Source organism: Oculina patagonica, chromosome 2, assembly GCF_052425735.1.
Source record: "Oculina patagonica isolate OP01 chromosome 2, crgOcupat, whole genome shotgun sequence".
Classification (NCBI taxonomy): domain Eukaryota; kingdom Metazoa; phylum Cnidaria; class Anthozoa; order Scleractinia; family Oculinidae; genus Oculina; species Oculina patagonica.
Window position 1 is genome coordinate 17,176,066 of NC_135759.1, and position 17,860 is coordinate 17,193,925.

At 38.8% G+C, this 17,860-nt stretch overlaps 1 protein-coding gene across 1 annotated transcript in view; it reads left to right on the forward strand.

Annotated features, from left to right (window-relative positions):
- The window catches only part of LOC144642185 (uncharacterized), a 42,264-nt gene that overhangs the window by 18,169 nt on the left and 6,235 nt on the right, over positions 1 to 17,860 (forward strand). The window contains exons 9-12 of the mRNA XM_078501169.1: positions 6,128 to 6,171; positions 6,278 to 9,565; positions 13,709 to 14,846; positions 15,201 to 15,381. Of these exons, the coding sequence (XP_078357295.1) occupies positions 6,128 to 6,171; positions 6,278 to 9,565; positions 13,709 to 14,846; positions 15,201 to 15,381 (4,651 nt within the window). The remainder of the gene's footprint in view (positions 1 to 6,127; positions 6,172 to 6,277; positions 9,566 to 13,708; positions 14,847 to 15,200; positions 15,382 to 17,860) is intronic.

Sequence of the window (17,860 nt, forward strand, 5' to 3'; positions counted from 1 at the left end):
TTTAGCTTGTCGTACAGAGATAATTTCCACCAAATTTCTGCCCTGCATGTCGCAATAATATTCAAGTGTAGCGAATGATTTAAATATAGGTATGCAGTTACAGAGCAATGTATGGGCACGTTGCACAGAATTGCTAATTGCTTGACTCTTGAAATATCCACACCAAAAACAAAAATGTAGGGTTATTAAGAGTCATACAGAGATATTTCATGCCAAATTTGAGACTGAAAGGTGTAATATTCGAGCCGTAGAATTATTTAATCACAGAGATGATTTACATATTACAAAGCAATGTATAGGTATATCACAGAATCGCAAATTTCTCATCTCTTGAAAGATTTTTTTCAAAAACAAAAATGTAGGGTTATTAAGAGTCAAACAGAGATACTTCATGCCAAATTTTGGACTGGAAGGTGTAATATTCAAGCCGTAGAATTATTTAATTGTACTTATTTCATTATAAATTACAGAGCAATGTATGGGCACGTTAAATAGAATTGCAAATTTCTCGGCTCTCGAAAGATTTTCATCAAAAACAAAAATGTAGGATTATAAAGAGTTATACAGAGATACTTCATGCCAAATTTTAGACTGAAAGGTGTAATATTCGAGCCGTAGAATTATTTAATCGTACTTAATTATTTAATTTTACAGAGCAATGTATGGGCACGTTGAACAGAATTGCTAATTTCTTGGCTCTCGAAACATTTTCATCAAAAACAAAAATGTAGAGTTATAAAGAGTCATACAGAGATACTTCATGCCAAATTTTAGGCTGAAAGGTGTAATATTCGAGCCGTAGAATTATTTAATCGTACTTAATTATTTAATTTTATTTATTTTATATCTTGTTTGTGTAATTATTTATCTAGGGGCAACCGCACAAACAAGATAGTGACAATCATTTTTGTGATTTTCGTGGTCGGTTATAACATTTAACATTATTTCACTGTTATTGACTCTCCGAGATCATCGGTTTACATGTAGTTAAAAAACACCATGAACGCCACATCCATGAAACAGGAAGAGTAGAGCAGTACTACTTCTTCGGGGAGCGTCAAGCACATAAGACCCTCGCCCTGAGTGGCACATTAATTGCAGAGAATAGGCTACCCTTATACCAAACTCTGTAGTAGCTCGATCATGGAGACAATACGGAGCGGGATATCCTCTTTGACCATGTCAATGAGACGTGTGCCCGTGTAAATGTCATATTTTGAAAGAAACATCTTCAAACTGATAATGGATACAGAGTGGCCGAAACAAATCTTTGAAATTTAAAAGTATGTTTATTTTTTCAAATGTTTAATCTCGCCCATACTTTTAAGAAATCTCGCTAATATTTTGAAAGGTACGATTTTCTTTAACTTTCTAAACATGCACGACAGTGGCCATAAACCACTTATATATCAAACAACGCAGCTCCTAGCTTCCTAGTCACCAAAGGAATTGTATTGTGTAGAATTTTTGCTGGACGCACACAGTTGGCTTTTTGCCCAGCAAACTGATTAAGATAAAGATATACGAACGAGAATTTCGCTCGGAAAGCGACCCCTTACTCCCTCAAATGAAACAACTCAATGTAAACAATAAAAGTAAGTTAAACTTTTGATGCCTTTAACCAACTATTTAAGCAATGAGATGTGCCCGCACACACTCAAGATTAATAAACTGAACTCTTGCCAATTAAAACAAATGTTAGCAAGTTTTGAGAAAATATATAAGCAAGACGTTTGCTCGTACACGCTCGAGATAATTTAAAAGTTTTTTTTTCGCCCAAAAGAGCAAGCGAGACTTTTACTCGTAATAAAAATAAAGGAAAAAGAAAAAAGAAATGGTTCCGTCCAGATTTGAACCAACGACCGGGACATACAGCATAACTACTGTGGAACTACTCTCTCCCAACTGAGCCATTGTAACTTTGTACGGTAGAGAATATATTTTTTTGATTATTTATATATTATATTTGGACACGCTTTACAAAATCGTTAATTGTTCAGCTATGAGTAAACAAATTGCTTTAAACGAATGCCTCTAGTCATACAGAGATAATGTCCACCAAATTTCGTTAATATTGAAGGGGAGCGAATGATTTATATATATGCAAAAAATTAGTTTCACCTGGGGCATAACAGCTTAATTTCTCGGTGGTGTTTTTTCTACACTACAAGCGTTCCAATTCTATTGACATCAGCGGTTGAAGTCTCACTGAAATAGCCGGCGTTCGATCTCAACATAATGAAATATCAAAATTTACTGTTGCGTTTGTTCAACCTTTAAATTTTAAATAAAACGGCACACTGACTTAAAAAAAAACTGAGAAAAAAGAAAAATAATAATAATAGTTTCCGTTTGGATTTGAACCAACGACCAAGGCATACACAACTTCTGTAGAAGTGTTCTCTACCAACTGAGCTATCCTAACTTTGTATGGTACAAAATATTTTTTGTATATTTTAATATTATATTTGGACGCGCTTTTAAAAAAAAATGTTTAATAACTCGGGCATAAGTAAGCAAAACCCTAAAAAATCGCTTTGTTTTAGCTTGTCCTACAGAGATAATTTCTACCAAATTTCTGCCCTGCATATAGCGTTAATATTCAAGCATAACGAGTGATTTAAATATATTCAATTACAAAGCAATGTATGGGCACGTTGCACAGAACGCCAATTTCTCGATTCTTTAAAGATCCACACCAAAAACAAAAACGTAGGGTTATTAAGAGTCATACAGAGATATTTCATGCCAAATTTTAGACCAAAAGGTGTAATATTCGAGCGGTAGAATTATTTAATCGCAGAATTGTTTACATTATTACAGGCAATGTTTGGGCTCGTTGCACAGAATTACAAATTTCTCGGCTCTTGAAAGATTTTCATCAAAAACAAAAACTTAAGGGTTTAAAGAGTCAAACAGGGATACTTCATCCCAAATTTTAGACTGAAAGGTGTAATATTCAAGCCGTAGAATTATTTAATGGTACTAATTTGAATTTATTGAACTATTTATAGGGCAATGTTTGGGCTCGTTGCACAGAATTACAAATTTCTCGGCTCTTGAAAGATTTACATCAAAAACAAAAACGTAGGGGTTTAAAGAGTCAAACAGAGATACTTCATGCCAAATTTTAGACTGAAAGGTGTAATATTCAAGCTGTAGAATTATTTAATGGTACTTATTTCATTATTAATTACAGAGCAATGTATGGGCACGTTTGTACTGTCGTAAATTGTAATAACGTCGTGAATTGTAATGGCTGTCGTAAATTGTAATAACAGTTGTCGTGAATTGTAATAGCTGCCGTAAATTGTAAAAACAGTTGTCGTGAATTGTAATAATGCACCTATCGCAAATTGTAATAACACATTGCCGTAATTTGTAATACTCCGAGCTGCCGTAAATTGTAATAGCACATTGTCGTGTTTTGTAATAAGCGGTATTATCACACTCTGTTTTTAACTTCAGATCCAGAGCAGTTGCTAATGGCAGCCTGGCAAGCCATTTTTGAGCGTTTGGTAATGCTTTATGGTGAATTTTTTTGGAACGAGAAAAAACTACAACATTGAAAACATAATACTTCGCGCTCGTAACTAGTTCCAGTCCAAGAAGTACCCCCCTAAACTCTGGCGACGTACAGCGAAGGGAATTAGTAAGAGGCTCCGGCAATTTTTTTTTTCTAAAAATGTGCATTACTTTGATAAAAGAAAGAAAATAGCTAGTTTTTTTTCTAAATAAAAGGGTAGAAATGGTAGCTTATTACTTAATTGCATTACCCATGCAGCCCCTCACTCTCAGGAAAGTTGGCACGGAGTGTGAAAGGTTAACTTCGCTATCGTAAAAAATGTTGTTGTTAATCATCGTGGAAGAGTACAATAATAATAAAGTATTTTTCGTTTGTCTCACGACGTAGTGTCACTTGTGATGTAGATCCCTAGTCTTCATCAGGCGATAAGGTCGACTGGTTATGAACTTATAAAGCACGCTGCTGCGCTGTGATTGGTTGGTTTTCAACAGCTGTGATTGGTGCATTTCGATCCTCTCTGTTCCGGTGTGCTGTTGTTCCCTCAGGGGTCCGCTGCCGTTCCGTTCTCCTGGTGTTGTGTTTTTTGATCTTGGGCATCCATGCTTCAGGAATTTCAATTCCACTATCCCTGTTGATATTATTAGGGTGAAGTCTTATCTGAATTGCCTCTTTGACTCTGCGTGTGTACCAGTGTGGTTCACGATCAATAAACGTAACCTCATTCCAAAGTGGGTAGTGTCCGGTGTTGTGGGTGTGCTCTGAAACGGCGGAGGTCTGGATACGGGCGAGTCGGATGTCCCGGTCGTGTTCTTTGATCCTGTCTTGTATAGGTCTTCCAGTCTCGCCGATGTAAACTTTGCCGCACTCACAGGGAATTCTGTAAACAACGCCATCTTGTTTAGTCGGATCAACGGCGTCTTTCGGCCGTACTAGGTGTGATCTTAATGTAGTTTCCGACTTGAAAACAGCGCGTACACCTTGTTGTTGTAGGCAGCGTCTAAGTTGTTCGGAAAGACAAGAACTGGTCACAAAGTTAACTTCGCTGTTTCTTAGTTTTCACCTTTTTAACATTTATTTTTAGTTATCTGACTTCAACCTTTCTCCGCCGATAATATTATAAAAAGGGATATTCACCGGACAATTCTTTCAGTCAAAATAAAATAAAAAAGCCATCCAAACAAAACTATTTAATTGAACATCACTGTGAAAATAGGAGGAGTTCGTAATTACAATGGGTGGTCTGATACCACAGCATCATTGCCGTGGAGCCTAAAAACAACAAGAACTGGTCACAAAGTCTATATGACGGCAATGAATATTGAGGAAGACAAGGTCGATGTGGTTGTAAAAATCAAACGAAAACACGGAGAAAGGAAAGAAGAACCGCCATTACTGCTATTAAGTGTTAAGAAATGCCGTTAATCTGTTGTGTTTGACTACGTCATTAATATCTTCCTCATAGCTCGTTTTCCTTTTTTTAACGTGAAAATTTAAGTCGATCAGACGACACCGAAGGGACAAGCTAAATATCATGAAAATATGTTTAGACCGTTTTCCCTCACAAAAATGAAGACCAATGACTTGTTAAAAACCGACTTGAGGAAAAACAAATGTAACTTCACGTTTCCCTACAACGTGCTTTGCTGCAAATTTGTCGCAGTTCCGGTGAGTAGTTGGTTAATAATGTTGAATAAACCTCATGACGATACCAAGCAGGAAAATAAACTTACACCACAAAATCTTTAACTGTTTTTCCTTAGAAAACGAAAACCGGATTTCTGTATGATTGCTAATTCTTATTTTAAAGGATTATTACAAAACACGACAATGTGTTATTACAATTTACGACAGCTCGGAGTATTACAAAATACGACAATGTGTTATTACAATTTGCGATAGGCGCGTTATTACAAATCACGACAATTGTTATTACAATTTACGACAGCTATTACAATTCATGACAACTGTTATTACAATTTACGACAGGTATTACAATTCACGACGTTTATTACAATTCACGACAGTACACACGTTGCACAGAATTGCAAATTTCTCGGTTCTTGAAAGATTTTCATCAAAAACAAAAACGTAGGGTTATTGAAAGTCAGACAGAGATACTTCATGCCAAATTTTAGGCTGAAAGGTGTAATATTCAAGCCGTAGAATTATTTAATGGTACTTATATAATTATAAATTACAGAGAAATGTATGGGCACGTTGAACAGAATTGCTAATTTCTCGGCTCTCGAAAGATTTTCCTCAAAAACAAAAATGTAGGGTTATAGAGTCACACACAGAGATACTTCATGCCAAATTTTAGACTGAAAGGTGTAATATTAGAGCTGTAGAATTATTTAATCGTACTTAATTATTTAATTATTTAATTTTATTTATTTTATATCTTGTTTGTGTAATTATATATTTATTATTTTTAGTAAGGCGTCATTAAAACTATGAAAAATGGTGCTCTAAAAATATCATCATCATCATTATCATCATCATCATCATCATCATCATCATCGTCGTCATCATCATCATCATCATCACAAGATCCAGTTCTTTTTATTACAGGTGTAAGCTATTATTGTTTTTTTTATTAAGGAAACCCAGTTAACGATGGTCCCTCGCCTCGAGTGCAAAAAAGGGTAGGTCTTCTATATGTCTTCTATATGTCTTGCCTTAATTGTTGGCACATCTGCACAACAAGAACCATTGATTACACGAAATGTCTTTTAAATCCTTTTTACCCAGGTGAAAGAGGTACACCAGCCTGCAGTCTCGGTTGTTGATCTTAAATCGGGTGGACAATCGACTAAAGTCACTTTTTTTACCGGTCTCCACCATATTGCTCCAAATGTCAAGTTCGATTCCACAACTGAAAAGGTGAGGTACGGCGCTCTATTGAAATTTGGAGGTTATGTAGACATGACGCCGGAGCAGCTGGACCCTTTGAATTCTCAACGACGACGCCGTGATGCGACGCTAGCCGGGCCGGTTCTAGCAGCTGATCCATACAACGATCTCAGCGGAGTAGCTGACCTGGATGGAATTGTTGACAAAATCGAAATTCCACATTATGCAGCAATGAGCACAATGGGTTCACCTGCCTTTTCTATTGAATTCTGGATAAGGCCCAGGCGAATGCCTGTTGATGCAACTCCCATGGCTTTGTTTCTCAAATCATCTGCATCATCTGGACTTATCAGTTTAAACTTAAACTTAAATGGCTCTCTTACGTTCTCTGCGATTCCAAATAAGGTTGGGACTCCACTGACCTGCACAACAGACATAGGGGACGACACTAAAGTTAGAGCACTGGCATTCAACCACATAGCAGTGACTGGGAAAGTTGGTACTTCTCTCATGGTAACAGTGAATGCTGAAATTACCTGCCAGAAAGCCACATGGCAAGGTATGGCCGTCATGCCTGCCTCAGAAGACGGAACACTGGTGTTTGGGGTAAACGAACTCGATTCAAGACAACTCAAGAGGTTTAATGGTCAAATAAGCAATATTCAGCTCTTCAGTACAGCACGAACAAAGCTACAGATCGATAGAAGCATCCAGAATGCAAATCCAACAGCTATTGGTAGTATTGGCTTCTGGTCCCTAAGACAGTCAGACGAGATTAATGTGGTTCATTACGTTATTTCAACCTCACAAACTGTATCTGATTTAAAGGTTCTGGATGAGTTTGAGCCCCCGTTAACTGGCTTACCTGTAGAAGCAGTTTTTCGAGATCAAAATATTTACATAGTTCGTGTGACAGGTGAATCCAATGTCGTAGCAAAGCAATTTGAACTCAGTTTGGATAAGAGGACACTTGTTTCGGTTCAAGATCTAGAACTAGAATCTAACCAAAAGGTTCTCATACATTCAAGCAAAGCAGAGAAAGGTTGTTTGGCAGCAACCCGAGACGAAGGCCGTGATCGCTTGATCCTGATAGAATGTTTCGCGGAAGACCAAACTCTCGGGGCCCTGCGATTTAAATGGAATATATTTGAAATCCATGAGAAAGGAAAACTGACAGCTACATCACAAGATAGAGGAAGGGGCTCTTTTCTTGTGACTGACATTGGAAGTCTTGATACGCGGCTTTCAGCTAGGATTGTCAAAAACCACCTGTTTCTCACCGCCGGTACAACCTCAAACGCTTCCACTCTTTTCCTTGACATAACACTCGATTCAAACGGCCTTCCATCGATTTCAGTTGACAAACTGGTAGCCCAGCCTGTCGGCCCTGAAATAGCGGACAGTGGTGTTCCTTATTATGCCTATCTATATAAGCAGAATAAGGACTCATCAAGGAAATTTTTACGACGCATCCGTCCAAAAAATGGCCAAGTCTCGTCTAGCTACATTATAAATGCAGTAGATACTGACCTTAATTCTCTCGAGGCGAATGCTATTAGTGATAACATGCCCAACAATGATTGGTTTTGGTACTTATTTAAAATAACTGCATTGAATGGTAGAATTGCCATCCAGAGTGGAGATGAGATTAACATCCAAACCCCAGATAACAATCCCAAGAACTCCAAAGGTTGGAGTTTCGTGAATGGCAATTGTGAATCCCTACAATGCGATCAACTGGTTGGGCCGTTAGTAAACTTCTGGATATTTAAAACAGAATCTTGCGATCCAGACGGTGATGGCGCCTTTTCAGTTGTATCCGGTGAAATTGGTCCGAATGACTGCATTTTACTTTGGCCTAAAACAGAACAGTTTCAACCTGGTTACTACCAATTGCCTTTTTCTCTTCCGACAAAAAAAGAAATTCAGAGCGCCAAAGTCAGGTTTGGATCCTTGTTTGGCCCATGGCATCTAAAGATTCCTATGGAACCTTCACCGATTCGTCCGATACCAGTGCCAGATGGATCACCTTCAAATTCACCCACAAACGTTTATGAAGGCAACAAATACTCTCTTCTTCATTTTGGCGAAGGTATCTCCCTTAAAACATCTTCACCACGGTCAGGAATAAGAGGTGGTCTTCTTCGCTTTGCCAAAACTACCGTAACACCAGTAGTAGTGTCTAATAACGAAAACCCAGCATTAGTAAAACTTATCTTTAGAGGTAACGGCGGTCCTATTCCTTTACCGGCATTTCCACGCGATGTAAAAGCTAAAATTGAAGTTCTATTCAGTACTGTTTACAAAGAAGGAAGCTATGCCCAACGAAGAATGACGTCTGGACTGTTTTACAGTGTACAATATATACCACCGTCAGATTCAATGTCTCCAGGAGAGTTTAAAAATCTTACTCGAATTGGCGGTCTCGAAAGTCTGGAATATCCTAATCCTCCAGCTTCATTCGTTTGGCTGATTCCACCTCCTTTTAAGGTGTCTGGTATGTGTGCAGCAATATCGACACTGTTTCTGTTTGACGACGACACTGTGATAAACATAGCTCCTAACTCGGTCTCATATTTGACTAAGGTAGTCAGTAAAGCTGTTGGCCCTGGTAGTTTTGGAGAAGGATTGTTTAAGCCATTTGTTTCCGTGCATTTCAATTTGACCTTACTGAAGAATATTGGTGAGCAAGTGCATGCGTCACTTATGCGGAAGATTAATGAACACATTCCTAAGCCACCACCTGCAAGCCCCACTGCTAGGCCGCCACGCGGTACACATAGCTGGCAGGAACTTGGTGATTTACATGCATGTGTTTTCTTATCTAACTTAACATTTTGGGAAAACAAAATCCAACACCAAAAACTTCACGATAAACTCACCCAACTTTTGCAGTCCAAGTGGATGACCAAACAAATATACGAGATACGTCAGGAAGTGGCGCCGGACTTAACTATTGACATAGATTCTAAAAAGTACTCGGCCTACGGTGGAATAGCTGTCTTAATTGCCACCAGACTTAAAAGTCCCGATTTCTTGGAACAATTACTGACCCACGACAAGTCGTATGTACTGCCTATTTTGGATTCTTACCTGAAAGTCTTAGACTTATTGCAACCAAAATTGGGAATCGAAGTGAGACAAGACCTCATGAGCACACTGCTGGCGAGGGAAATACTCAACCAGGTTGGTTCACTTTCATTACACTGTTGATAAATATTGCGTTCCTTAGAGTTGCCACTCAACCCTCCACAAGGAAATGTAATGACCAGCCCTCCTCTGATAAGAGTGAGTGCATTGTGACACTAAACGAAATGCAGATTTGTTAAAAAATTATAGCAGATTTGTTTTTTTTAGTACACAGTCGAAAAAAGTCGACGTACATATTATCAGCCTTCGTTAAACGAGCCTACGATTTATACAAAAATTGGTCTGCGGGATGTACAGTACGTCTGCCTGACTCCCGAATGCTAATAATTCTGGGCACTAATTCTGCTTTTAATTATATAGCTGTCAGTAAATCCTATATTGTCAGCGCAGCTATTTTTCCTTAATTTCTGAGAACTGTCCAATTTGGGATTAAATTTGGATAGTTTCAATTAGGACTTTCACTTAAAATGCACAAACTGTCCAATTTAAGAAAAATTGGACAGTTTTGTCTCATCCAATCAAATCGAAGAAGAAACAACATGTGACGGATATTAGCCAATTAGCACAAAGCATAACGTCAGCCCTGTAAACTTGTCGTGTTAGTCGACAATGGCGGAATTTTATAAGGCAGGTTCTACTGTTTGCTACGTTTTTCCATTCCTTTTGAGCTTTTCAGCAATAGCAACAACAAAGAGAAATTTTCTACGTTGTCAGAAGAGGAGCTAGCTACACTACGTAAGCTTATGTGCAGCGAAGCGAAGCAAGAAATCTGCCACGAGCTAGATGCAATTCTTTTTCGTTTTTTGCTGAAATTCGAAAAGAAAAGACGGCGATGAAGTACGAACGAGATAGTGGAAAGGAGTATGTCAGATTCAAGAAGTTGTAAAGCTCTTCGGACACTTTGTTTACGACTTTCATTGATCGATGCAGTGTTTTCACTCACTTTGTAGCAAGCTTCGCAAACTCAGGTGAATAAAATTGCACTGTTTTGTTTAAGGTTTTAATTGTGAAGACAATGCTTTGAGTGAGTTGCATGTGCTGTGTTATGCCTACTATTGTTGAATACTTTTCCCGTTCTGGACATAAGTTTATTGTTTACGCTGGATTGACTGACTACAAGCTATATAATTTATATGTAACCGGACTACATGCTTGTCCAATTTGGAAATAATTAGATTCAAAAAAATTCCTGTGCCAGCCAAATTGGACTCGGCCTACGGCCTCGTCCAATTTTGGGTGCCCTCGGAATTTTTTTCATCAAATTATTTCCAAATTGGACAGCATGTAGTCCAATTACGTATACACATTCCGTTATTCTTTACAAGCTATTAAATAGATTTAGGCAAGCCTAAAAGCGAAGCTCCCAATTTACTGATCAATAATAGAAAAAATAAAGCACTTGAGCCCGCGATCCAATGTAAACCATTATTTGGTCAGCGGTAAACTTCAAAAAATCATTCGACCTCGATGAGTTCTATATGTGAGCCCGCGATATGGTCATGTGATACTGGTCAGCAGATACCTTGTTTTGACAGCTGTCAATTGACCATGACATGGATGTCCAATATCAAAGATGTAACCTGGCGTCGTCGTCGCACGCGCCCGCGAGCCATGCCGCTAGACATGATGACCATGAAAAACCAAAAGCATGGGTTCTGTTAATTTTCTATGGGTATGGGGCTCCGTTCTGAGGCCCTTCGGGCCGCTGGAAGCTCCGCTATAAATGAAATCTGAACGATACTTTCCGATGAATTGTCGATAAGTCTACTTTTGCAAACTCCTTGTTTTGGCTGGTTTAGTTTAGTTTAGGCGGGAGAATTTAAAAAGGTTTAGAAAGGAAGTTCCTAAGTTCTCAATTCGCTGCACCTTGAATTACGTTCCCTATGCTACAGTCAGTTGTCGCAAAATACTCAACACTGAGAATTGCTAACTCTTTTACCAAGGCAGGCTCAAAGAACGGGGTTTATCACTACATAAGTATTGTTCGTTGACTGTTTCGCATTTTAGAGCGAGACCAGAAAAGAATCTTGTTATCCTCTTAATTGCTTGATGTATAGCATCTCGTTGACAAGCCAATCATATTTGTTCCTGCATTTCTTTAGTACTTTGAGACAACTGAGGAGGTCCTCAGTGACAGCACCCGCGTGGTCGTTGGAACGTTATATCATTCGTTTTTACCTGTTCATGCATTTCAAAATCACTGTTAATACGTAATCACGATACCAATCCGTGCGCTTCTGACGTTCTTAATTTTGACTTAAAGGCACACATACGCGAGGGAACGCTTTGCTTTCGTTTACAGCATTGCTGTCCAAAGTAGAGTGCTACGACACCAAGAAAAGCCTCTTGTTGTAGTTTCTTATGCCACGCTCGAGGATCTGGGCGTCTTTCGGATGGATGTTGTGTTCTGTTGAGTCGGCATGCTGCTCGAAACACAACATCCATCCGAAAGACGCACATATCCTCGAGCGTGGCATAAGCAACTACAACAAGAGGCTTTTCTTGGAGTCGTGGCACTCCACGTTGGACAGCAACGCTGTAAACGAACGCAAAGAGTTCCCTCACACTTATGTGCCTTTAATTTAAATAAAGATCGTCAGAAGCGCACGGATTGGTAGCGCGAGCACCAAGGAACTTTTGTCTAACTCTGATGAAGGTGAACAGTAATCACCGAAAATTTAGGTTGCAAAAACAGATCGGCTTAAGATTACCGATCGCAATACTAGTTTCAGTATTTTCAGTTATATCAAGAACACGAAATCAATTCATTACATGTAATAGAATTAATAGGGGTACGCGTGACCTTGCTTGTTCGACTGTATGTACCATGAAACAAAATTCGGTGATAGTAATCTGGGTTTATGATCCTTCTCGTCTCACAAGGTTCCTTCGACGGGTTTGTATGATTTCCGTACTCGAGGTAGGCCTCAAATAAAACTGCGGAAAAAATCCTTTTAAGTTCGGGAAAAGGTAATACTTACCTGCAGTCATTGCTTTATATATCTTTTACGGGAGGTATACTGTTATGATGGAGACGAATATTTGGAAATAAAACGAAGACCACGTCTTCGTTGGATTGTCCGAAATTATGACAACTTGACAGTTTGGGCCATCAACTGCAATAATACTTTCCAAAATTACAAAGAAACTAAAGAGGTTCGGTCCATGAAACTCTCACTCGGACCTACCTATAGCAGGAACAGGCTATGTCATGGGGAAAATTTAAGCTCACTTCTTTTCTCAGGTAAAAAGATATGGCGATAAGTGCAAAAATAACCAGGAATTGGGCAGACATACTGTATAAGTGGGTGATTATCAATGGGGTAATTTGGGTCAAGTTTGTGGGGGGGGGGGGGGGGGGGGGCGATCGGTGAAAGGCGACAATTATATACAAGGTAGGTCCAGGTCTGCTCGTTCTAATTACGGCTGGCAAAAAAGGTCGTGCCCACAAAGAGTACTGTGGACGTTGAATTTTGTTTAGAAATACGTCCCCTTTCTTGCTATCGGCTCGGTAGGTTCTTAAATTTTGTTTTAAAACTTTCGCGATTTTTCATCGTAAAAGAGATCCACAGAGTTTAGATTTTTTTACATATCGTAGGGGATGGACACAAACACTCAATCCATATTTATGGCCGCCATTATGACATTTAACATGACATGCCGCTGACAATAAATCACGAGAATTGCTAGGTGTCAGTCTCAATTTATCATCACTTCGGCAAAAGAATTCACTCTTCGAGTATGGCAGAGCTGGTACAATGACTACTAGAATGTCTACCAAATTGTTAGTGAACATCATAAGTATATTACGCACGTTGTTGGTAAGGAAAAAACTGTTAAAAGTGCATATTTTAATTATAAGAGAGATTTAGACTGCAGTGTACAATACAATTTTATGAAGTGTCTTAATAGAACAGACAAACAGTTTTCTAAGTGGACATTAGAAAAACGTTTTCCATTATATGTACGACTGCAGTAGGGTTGTTAATTTCAATTTATATCTTAATCTTATAAGCATAATTATGGGAAACATCGCTCCTGTTTAAATATACATTTTTTCTGCAGATAGAAACGTCACACGCCCACTCAAAACGTATTACAATATACCAAGCAGGGCGTAGAACTTAAAAACACCAAATATTGTCACTTCTAATTCTAGATCTAATTGTTCTCCTACAGCCTTGGACGATATTACAATGTCTGGACAAGGATAAACAACGAGAGGCCATAAAAATGGCAATTACGACAATATATGAAGGGAATGTTTCAGAAGATGACCGAAAAATTTTCGTAAACGTCATGACGGAAATAATGAACGATATTGTTTCTCCACTGACAAGTACACAGCTCGGAATCTTTCGCAATTTCCTTGACTTGAAAAAGCTCGACGTCTTAAAAGCCGTTGACGCTCGTGCAAAAGACTTTGAGGTTAGGTTTTTGGATATTTTCGTTCAAGAACATTTGCAAGATGTTACCGAAATTAACCAAGTAAGACAAGCAAAACCTAGAATATTAAAAACTTTGGATTTAATTAAGAATCACCGCCAGTATTGGTTGCTCAATGACAAACATGCAGAATTGTGGAAAGAATTTTTAGAAATGAATAAGATAAACATCGAAAAAAAAGTGGATAGACTGGCCAGTTTATTTAAATCTCAACAAAAAGAATCAGAAGTCCCTCTGCGCAAACTACCTTTTCTTCACCGGGTCCTAGAGAACAATCCTCGCTTTGCCACAGGAATGTCACATACATTTAACTTGCTAGGAACAGTTGCTGCGGGATACAGCATAATCAAAGAAATCTCCGATCCAAAGAGTGGCTTTAGTACAGGCAACGTGGAGGAAGTTCTATCCGTCATAGCAACAGCTGTCGGTGGCATAGGCTCTTTTAAAGGCACCTACAACTTAATAAAAGCCTCTTTTAAAGGCACCTACGACTTAATGAAAGTCTTGAAAGAGAAACTATTTAAACCACGTAGAACTGCAGGCACTGACGTGGAATTACAGGACTTCACTGACGGTGTTAGAACGCCCGACGGGGAATTACATGTAACAGTTCAAGAAGAGTTAGCAACCGAAGTTAGTGTGGACCTGAATAACATGGAGAGAGCAAGTAAAAAACTTGTTAGAATGATGGAGCCATCTGTTAGGTTAGGAACAAAAGTCTTTACTGCTCTTGGGGTCGTCGCCGACGGCATTTTCTTCGGCATAAGCGTGTATGACCTGTATAAGGACTTTAAAGCAGATGGTAAGGATTCTTGGAAAATAGCGGACGACTTCGCCTTTGCAGCTTCTGCTGGAATTGGAGCAGGTCTTGGTAAGCGGTGATAGCTAACAAATGCTACAAAATTAGTTCTGTTCGACAAGAATGTTTTGCAATACCCTTCTTAGTTTTTTTTTCTTAATCTATCTCAAATGTAGTTATTTATTTCATTTAAGTACTTGTCTATTCAACTACTGGTTTTACTTCTTTTGTTACTGCGCTATTGTTTTGCTAACAAGCAGAGAATTGCTTCCTTGTCATACTTTGTTCACTATATGGTGTGAGAAAAGGAACAAGTAATTGCTTCTTAGACTCACAATATTTGAATTCATAGGTAAGCACAACGCGATAATATAATGGAAGCTATTACACTGTTAATAAACACCTCTTTGTTCTGTTTATGTTCAGGTCTTGCTTCAATCTTCGAAGTCGAAGTGCCCATCGTAGGACCTCTGTTGGTTCTTGGGGCTGCTCTAGGCGCCACAATAAGCGAAACCATAAGAGGGAACCGCGAAAGAGAGAGAATATGCAATGAATGGAAGCCATTTTGCTCTTGGGGCGAAAACCTCCTCAAACACTACGAATTCCTGTAAGTTCAGTCTCGGGCAAATAAACCACATACTACCAGCGCTTTTACTGCACGATGATCTCATCCTTTTCTTGAGTTTCCACCTTCTTCGCACCTATACGTTACCGTTTTTCTTATCCCCCTTTACACAAACACATAGCCTCCTTCGCAGACGTTCTTTGGGCTCGTCACGCGTTTCTCCCCCACAATTTATTTACCAATGATTGGGCATTTGTTTGATTCCATTATTGTAGCATAATATTGTAGCGTACACAGGCTAACAGTCACCTTAAAACCTAACCAAAAGTCTCTTTGAGAATACGACTATTTTGCATTGATCTTCAATGTTATATGCTTCAAACAATCTGAAGTTTAAGCAGCAGTATAATCAGAAACGATAAAACATTTGGATAAGAATGTGTGACATTATTTCAACGAAGATGTTCGTCACTACAAGGGTGGACAATATATTTTTTTTCATGTTATTCGCCATTTTGGATCTGGCTTACCAAAAAAGCCTATGCAATTAAAGTTCTCGAAACAGTGAATTTTACACCATTGTACTGTAAACCCTTAGTGACTTCAATCGGCCTAAAATCGGGTTAATATGCTCGCGTCAATTTAATCTAATTTAATGATGACCTTTTAAACGGTGCTGCAAGGCAGTTATTATTCAATAAAAAAGCTGCAAAAAGAGGGGCCTAAAGGGGTAAAATCGGAACTGGGATTTGCCTATTTTTTCACTGGGAAACTGGGATTTGGCTCACCGGGACTGGGATTCAGAAACAAAAAATGGGAATGGGAAGCGTATCAGGCATGACTAAACATACATATTTTACGCTCTATAAACGGCAAAGAGTATTTAAAACACGGAAACTGCACTGCACGAGTATCATAACAACATAACATAAACTTCATTTCAACTTGAATTTTATGTGTCCATCAAGTGTCGACCAGTTTTCGTGTTAGTGATTAAGTTACTCAGCTGAACAGCTACGACTGAGCATGGGCACAAATGACATATTCAAAAGAAGTGATAGTCAGTTGTTGTCAGTCAGGGCAATGGTACGTAAGGGATAAAAACTTATTAGCTTTAGTTAAAGCTACTAAAAAAATTTAATTCTCTACAAGACGAACGAAAAATGAAAAGTGATGCTCTCAACAGTTATAGTCGCAAAACGCAAAATCACGCAAAATCCATCTTGCTATACACACGTTTAAACGAAGATAGATACGGTAACTGAAAATGACAAAATAACAAACACAGAAATGAGCATAAAATAACTTACAACGAACGACATGAGGAAAACAGGAAAACGACAAAGCAAAATAAACGAGAAACTTACAAAGACGGATTTGACCAATGACAAAACCATAAAAGACGAACTGTAAACTTGATCATAAACTCGAAATAGACCGTAAACTCGAAACTTGACTTGAAACTCGCAAACAACAGAATAAACACACGCATACTAATATCCAAATAAAACAGAACATGTACAGAAATAGACTAAAAACAAAGGAAACTAATTAACACGAAAACTAACACCAAGCTATTACACTAAAACTAAACGAAACGAAAATTCTGGCGCCAACATTCCGGCCCCCTAAATACGAGGGTGAAAACCTTGTATTTACTAACAAATTAATTCAAGACTAAAAATTACTTTAAAGTAATTGTCACTTAAAGTCACGATTGTCACTCAATGTTTCTGCCAGACACGTAAACCTGGGCTGTCACGCAAACAAAATAGTCACGAGAACTCCGTACTCAGTTCCTCAAGCAAACACTGTTTACTGATAGGTCGCTCCAAATTAGATGTCTTCGTTTTACTTTTCACACGGCGAACAAGACCATATTTGCCGGGAAACACCTCTGTAACTCGACCGATCGACCAGACATTCCTCGGTGTACATTCTTCGACGACTATAACTGCATCACCAACGGCAAAGTTCTTCTTTGGACGAAGCCACTTTTGGCGCAATTGTAGTAGGGGAAGGTACTCCTTCTTCCAGCGAGACCAGAAAACATCAGATAGATATTGCATCTGTCGCCATCTTCTTCTTGAGTACAGGTCGTTCTTTTCAAACAGGCCTGGAGAAAGAGCTGTGTCGTTGTGAAGCAGAAGGTGATTAGGTGTCAGCGGTTCCTAATCCTTAGGATCATCAGAAACGGTTGTTAGGGGTCTTCCGTTGATTATGCTCTCTGATTCGCATAGCAAGGTTTGAAGACTCTCGTGACCTAAATTCTGCTCTTTACACAAGGCTCCCAGGACCTTACGTGTAGACCTGATGAGTCTCTCCCAGACACCACCATGGTGAGACGCTCCTGGTGGGTTGAAGACCCATTTGATACCTTTCTGCAAAAGCGCTTCTTGAATCTTTTCTTGATTCCATTCTTCAATCGAGGTACGCAACTCCTTTTCACCTCCTACAAAATTTGGGCCATTATCAGAGCGTCTTTCTTTGACCTGGCCTCTGCGAGAGATTAAACGCCTCA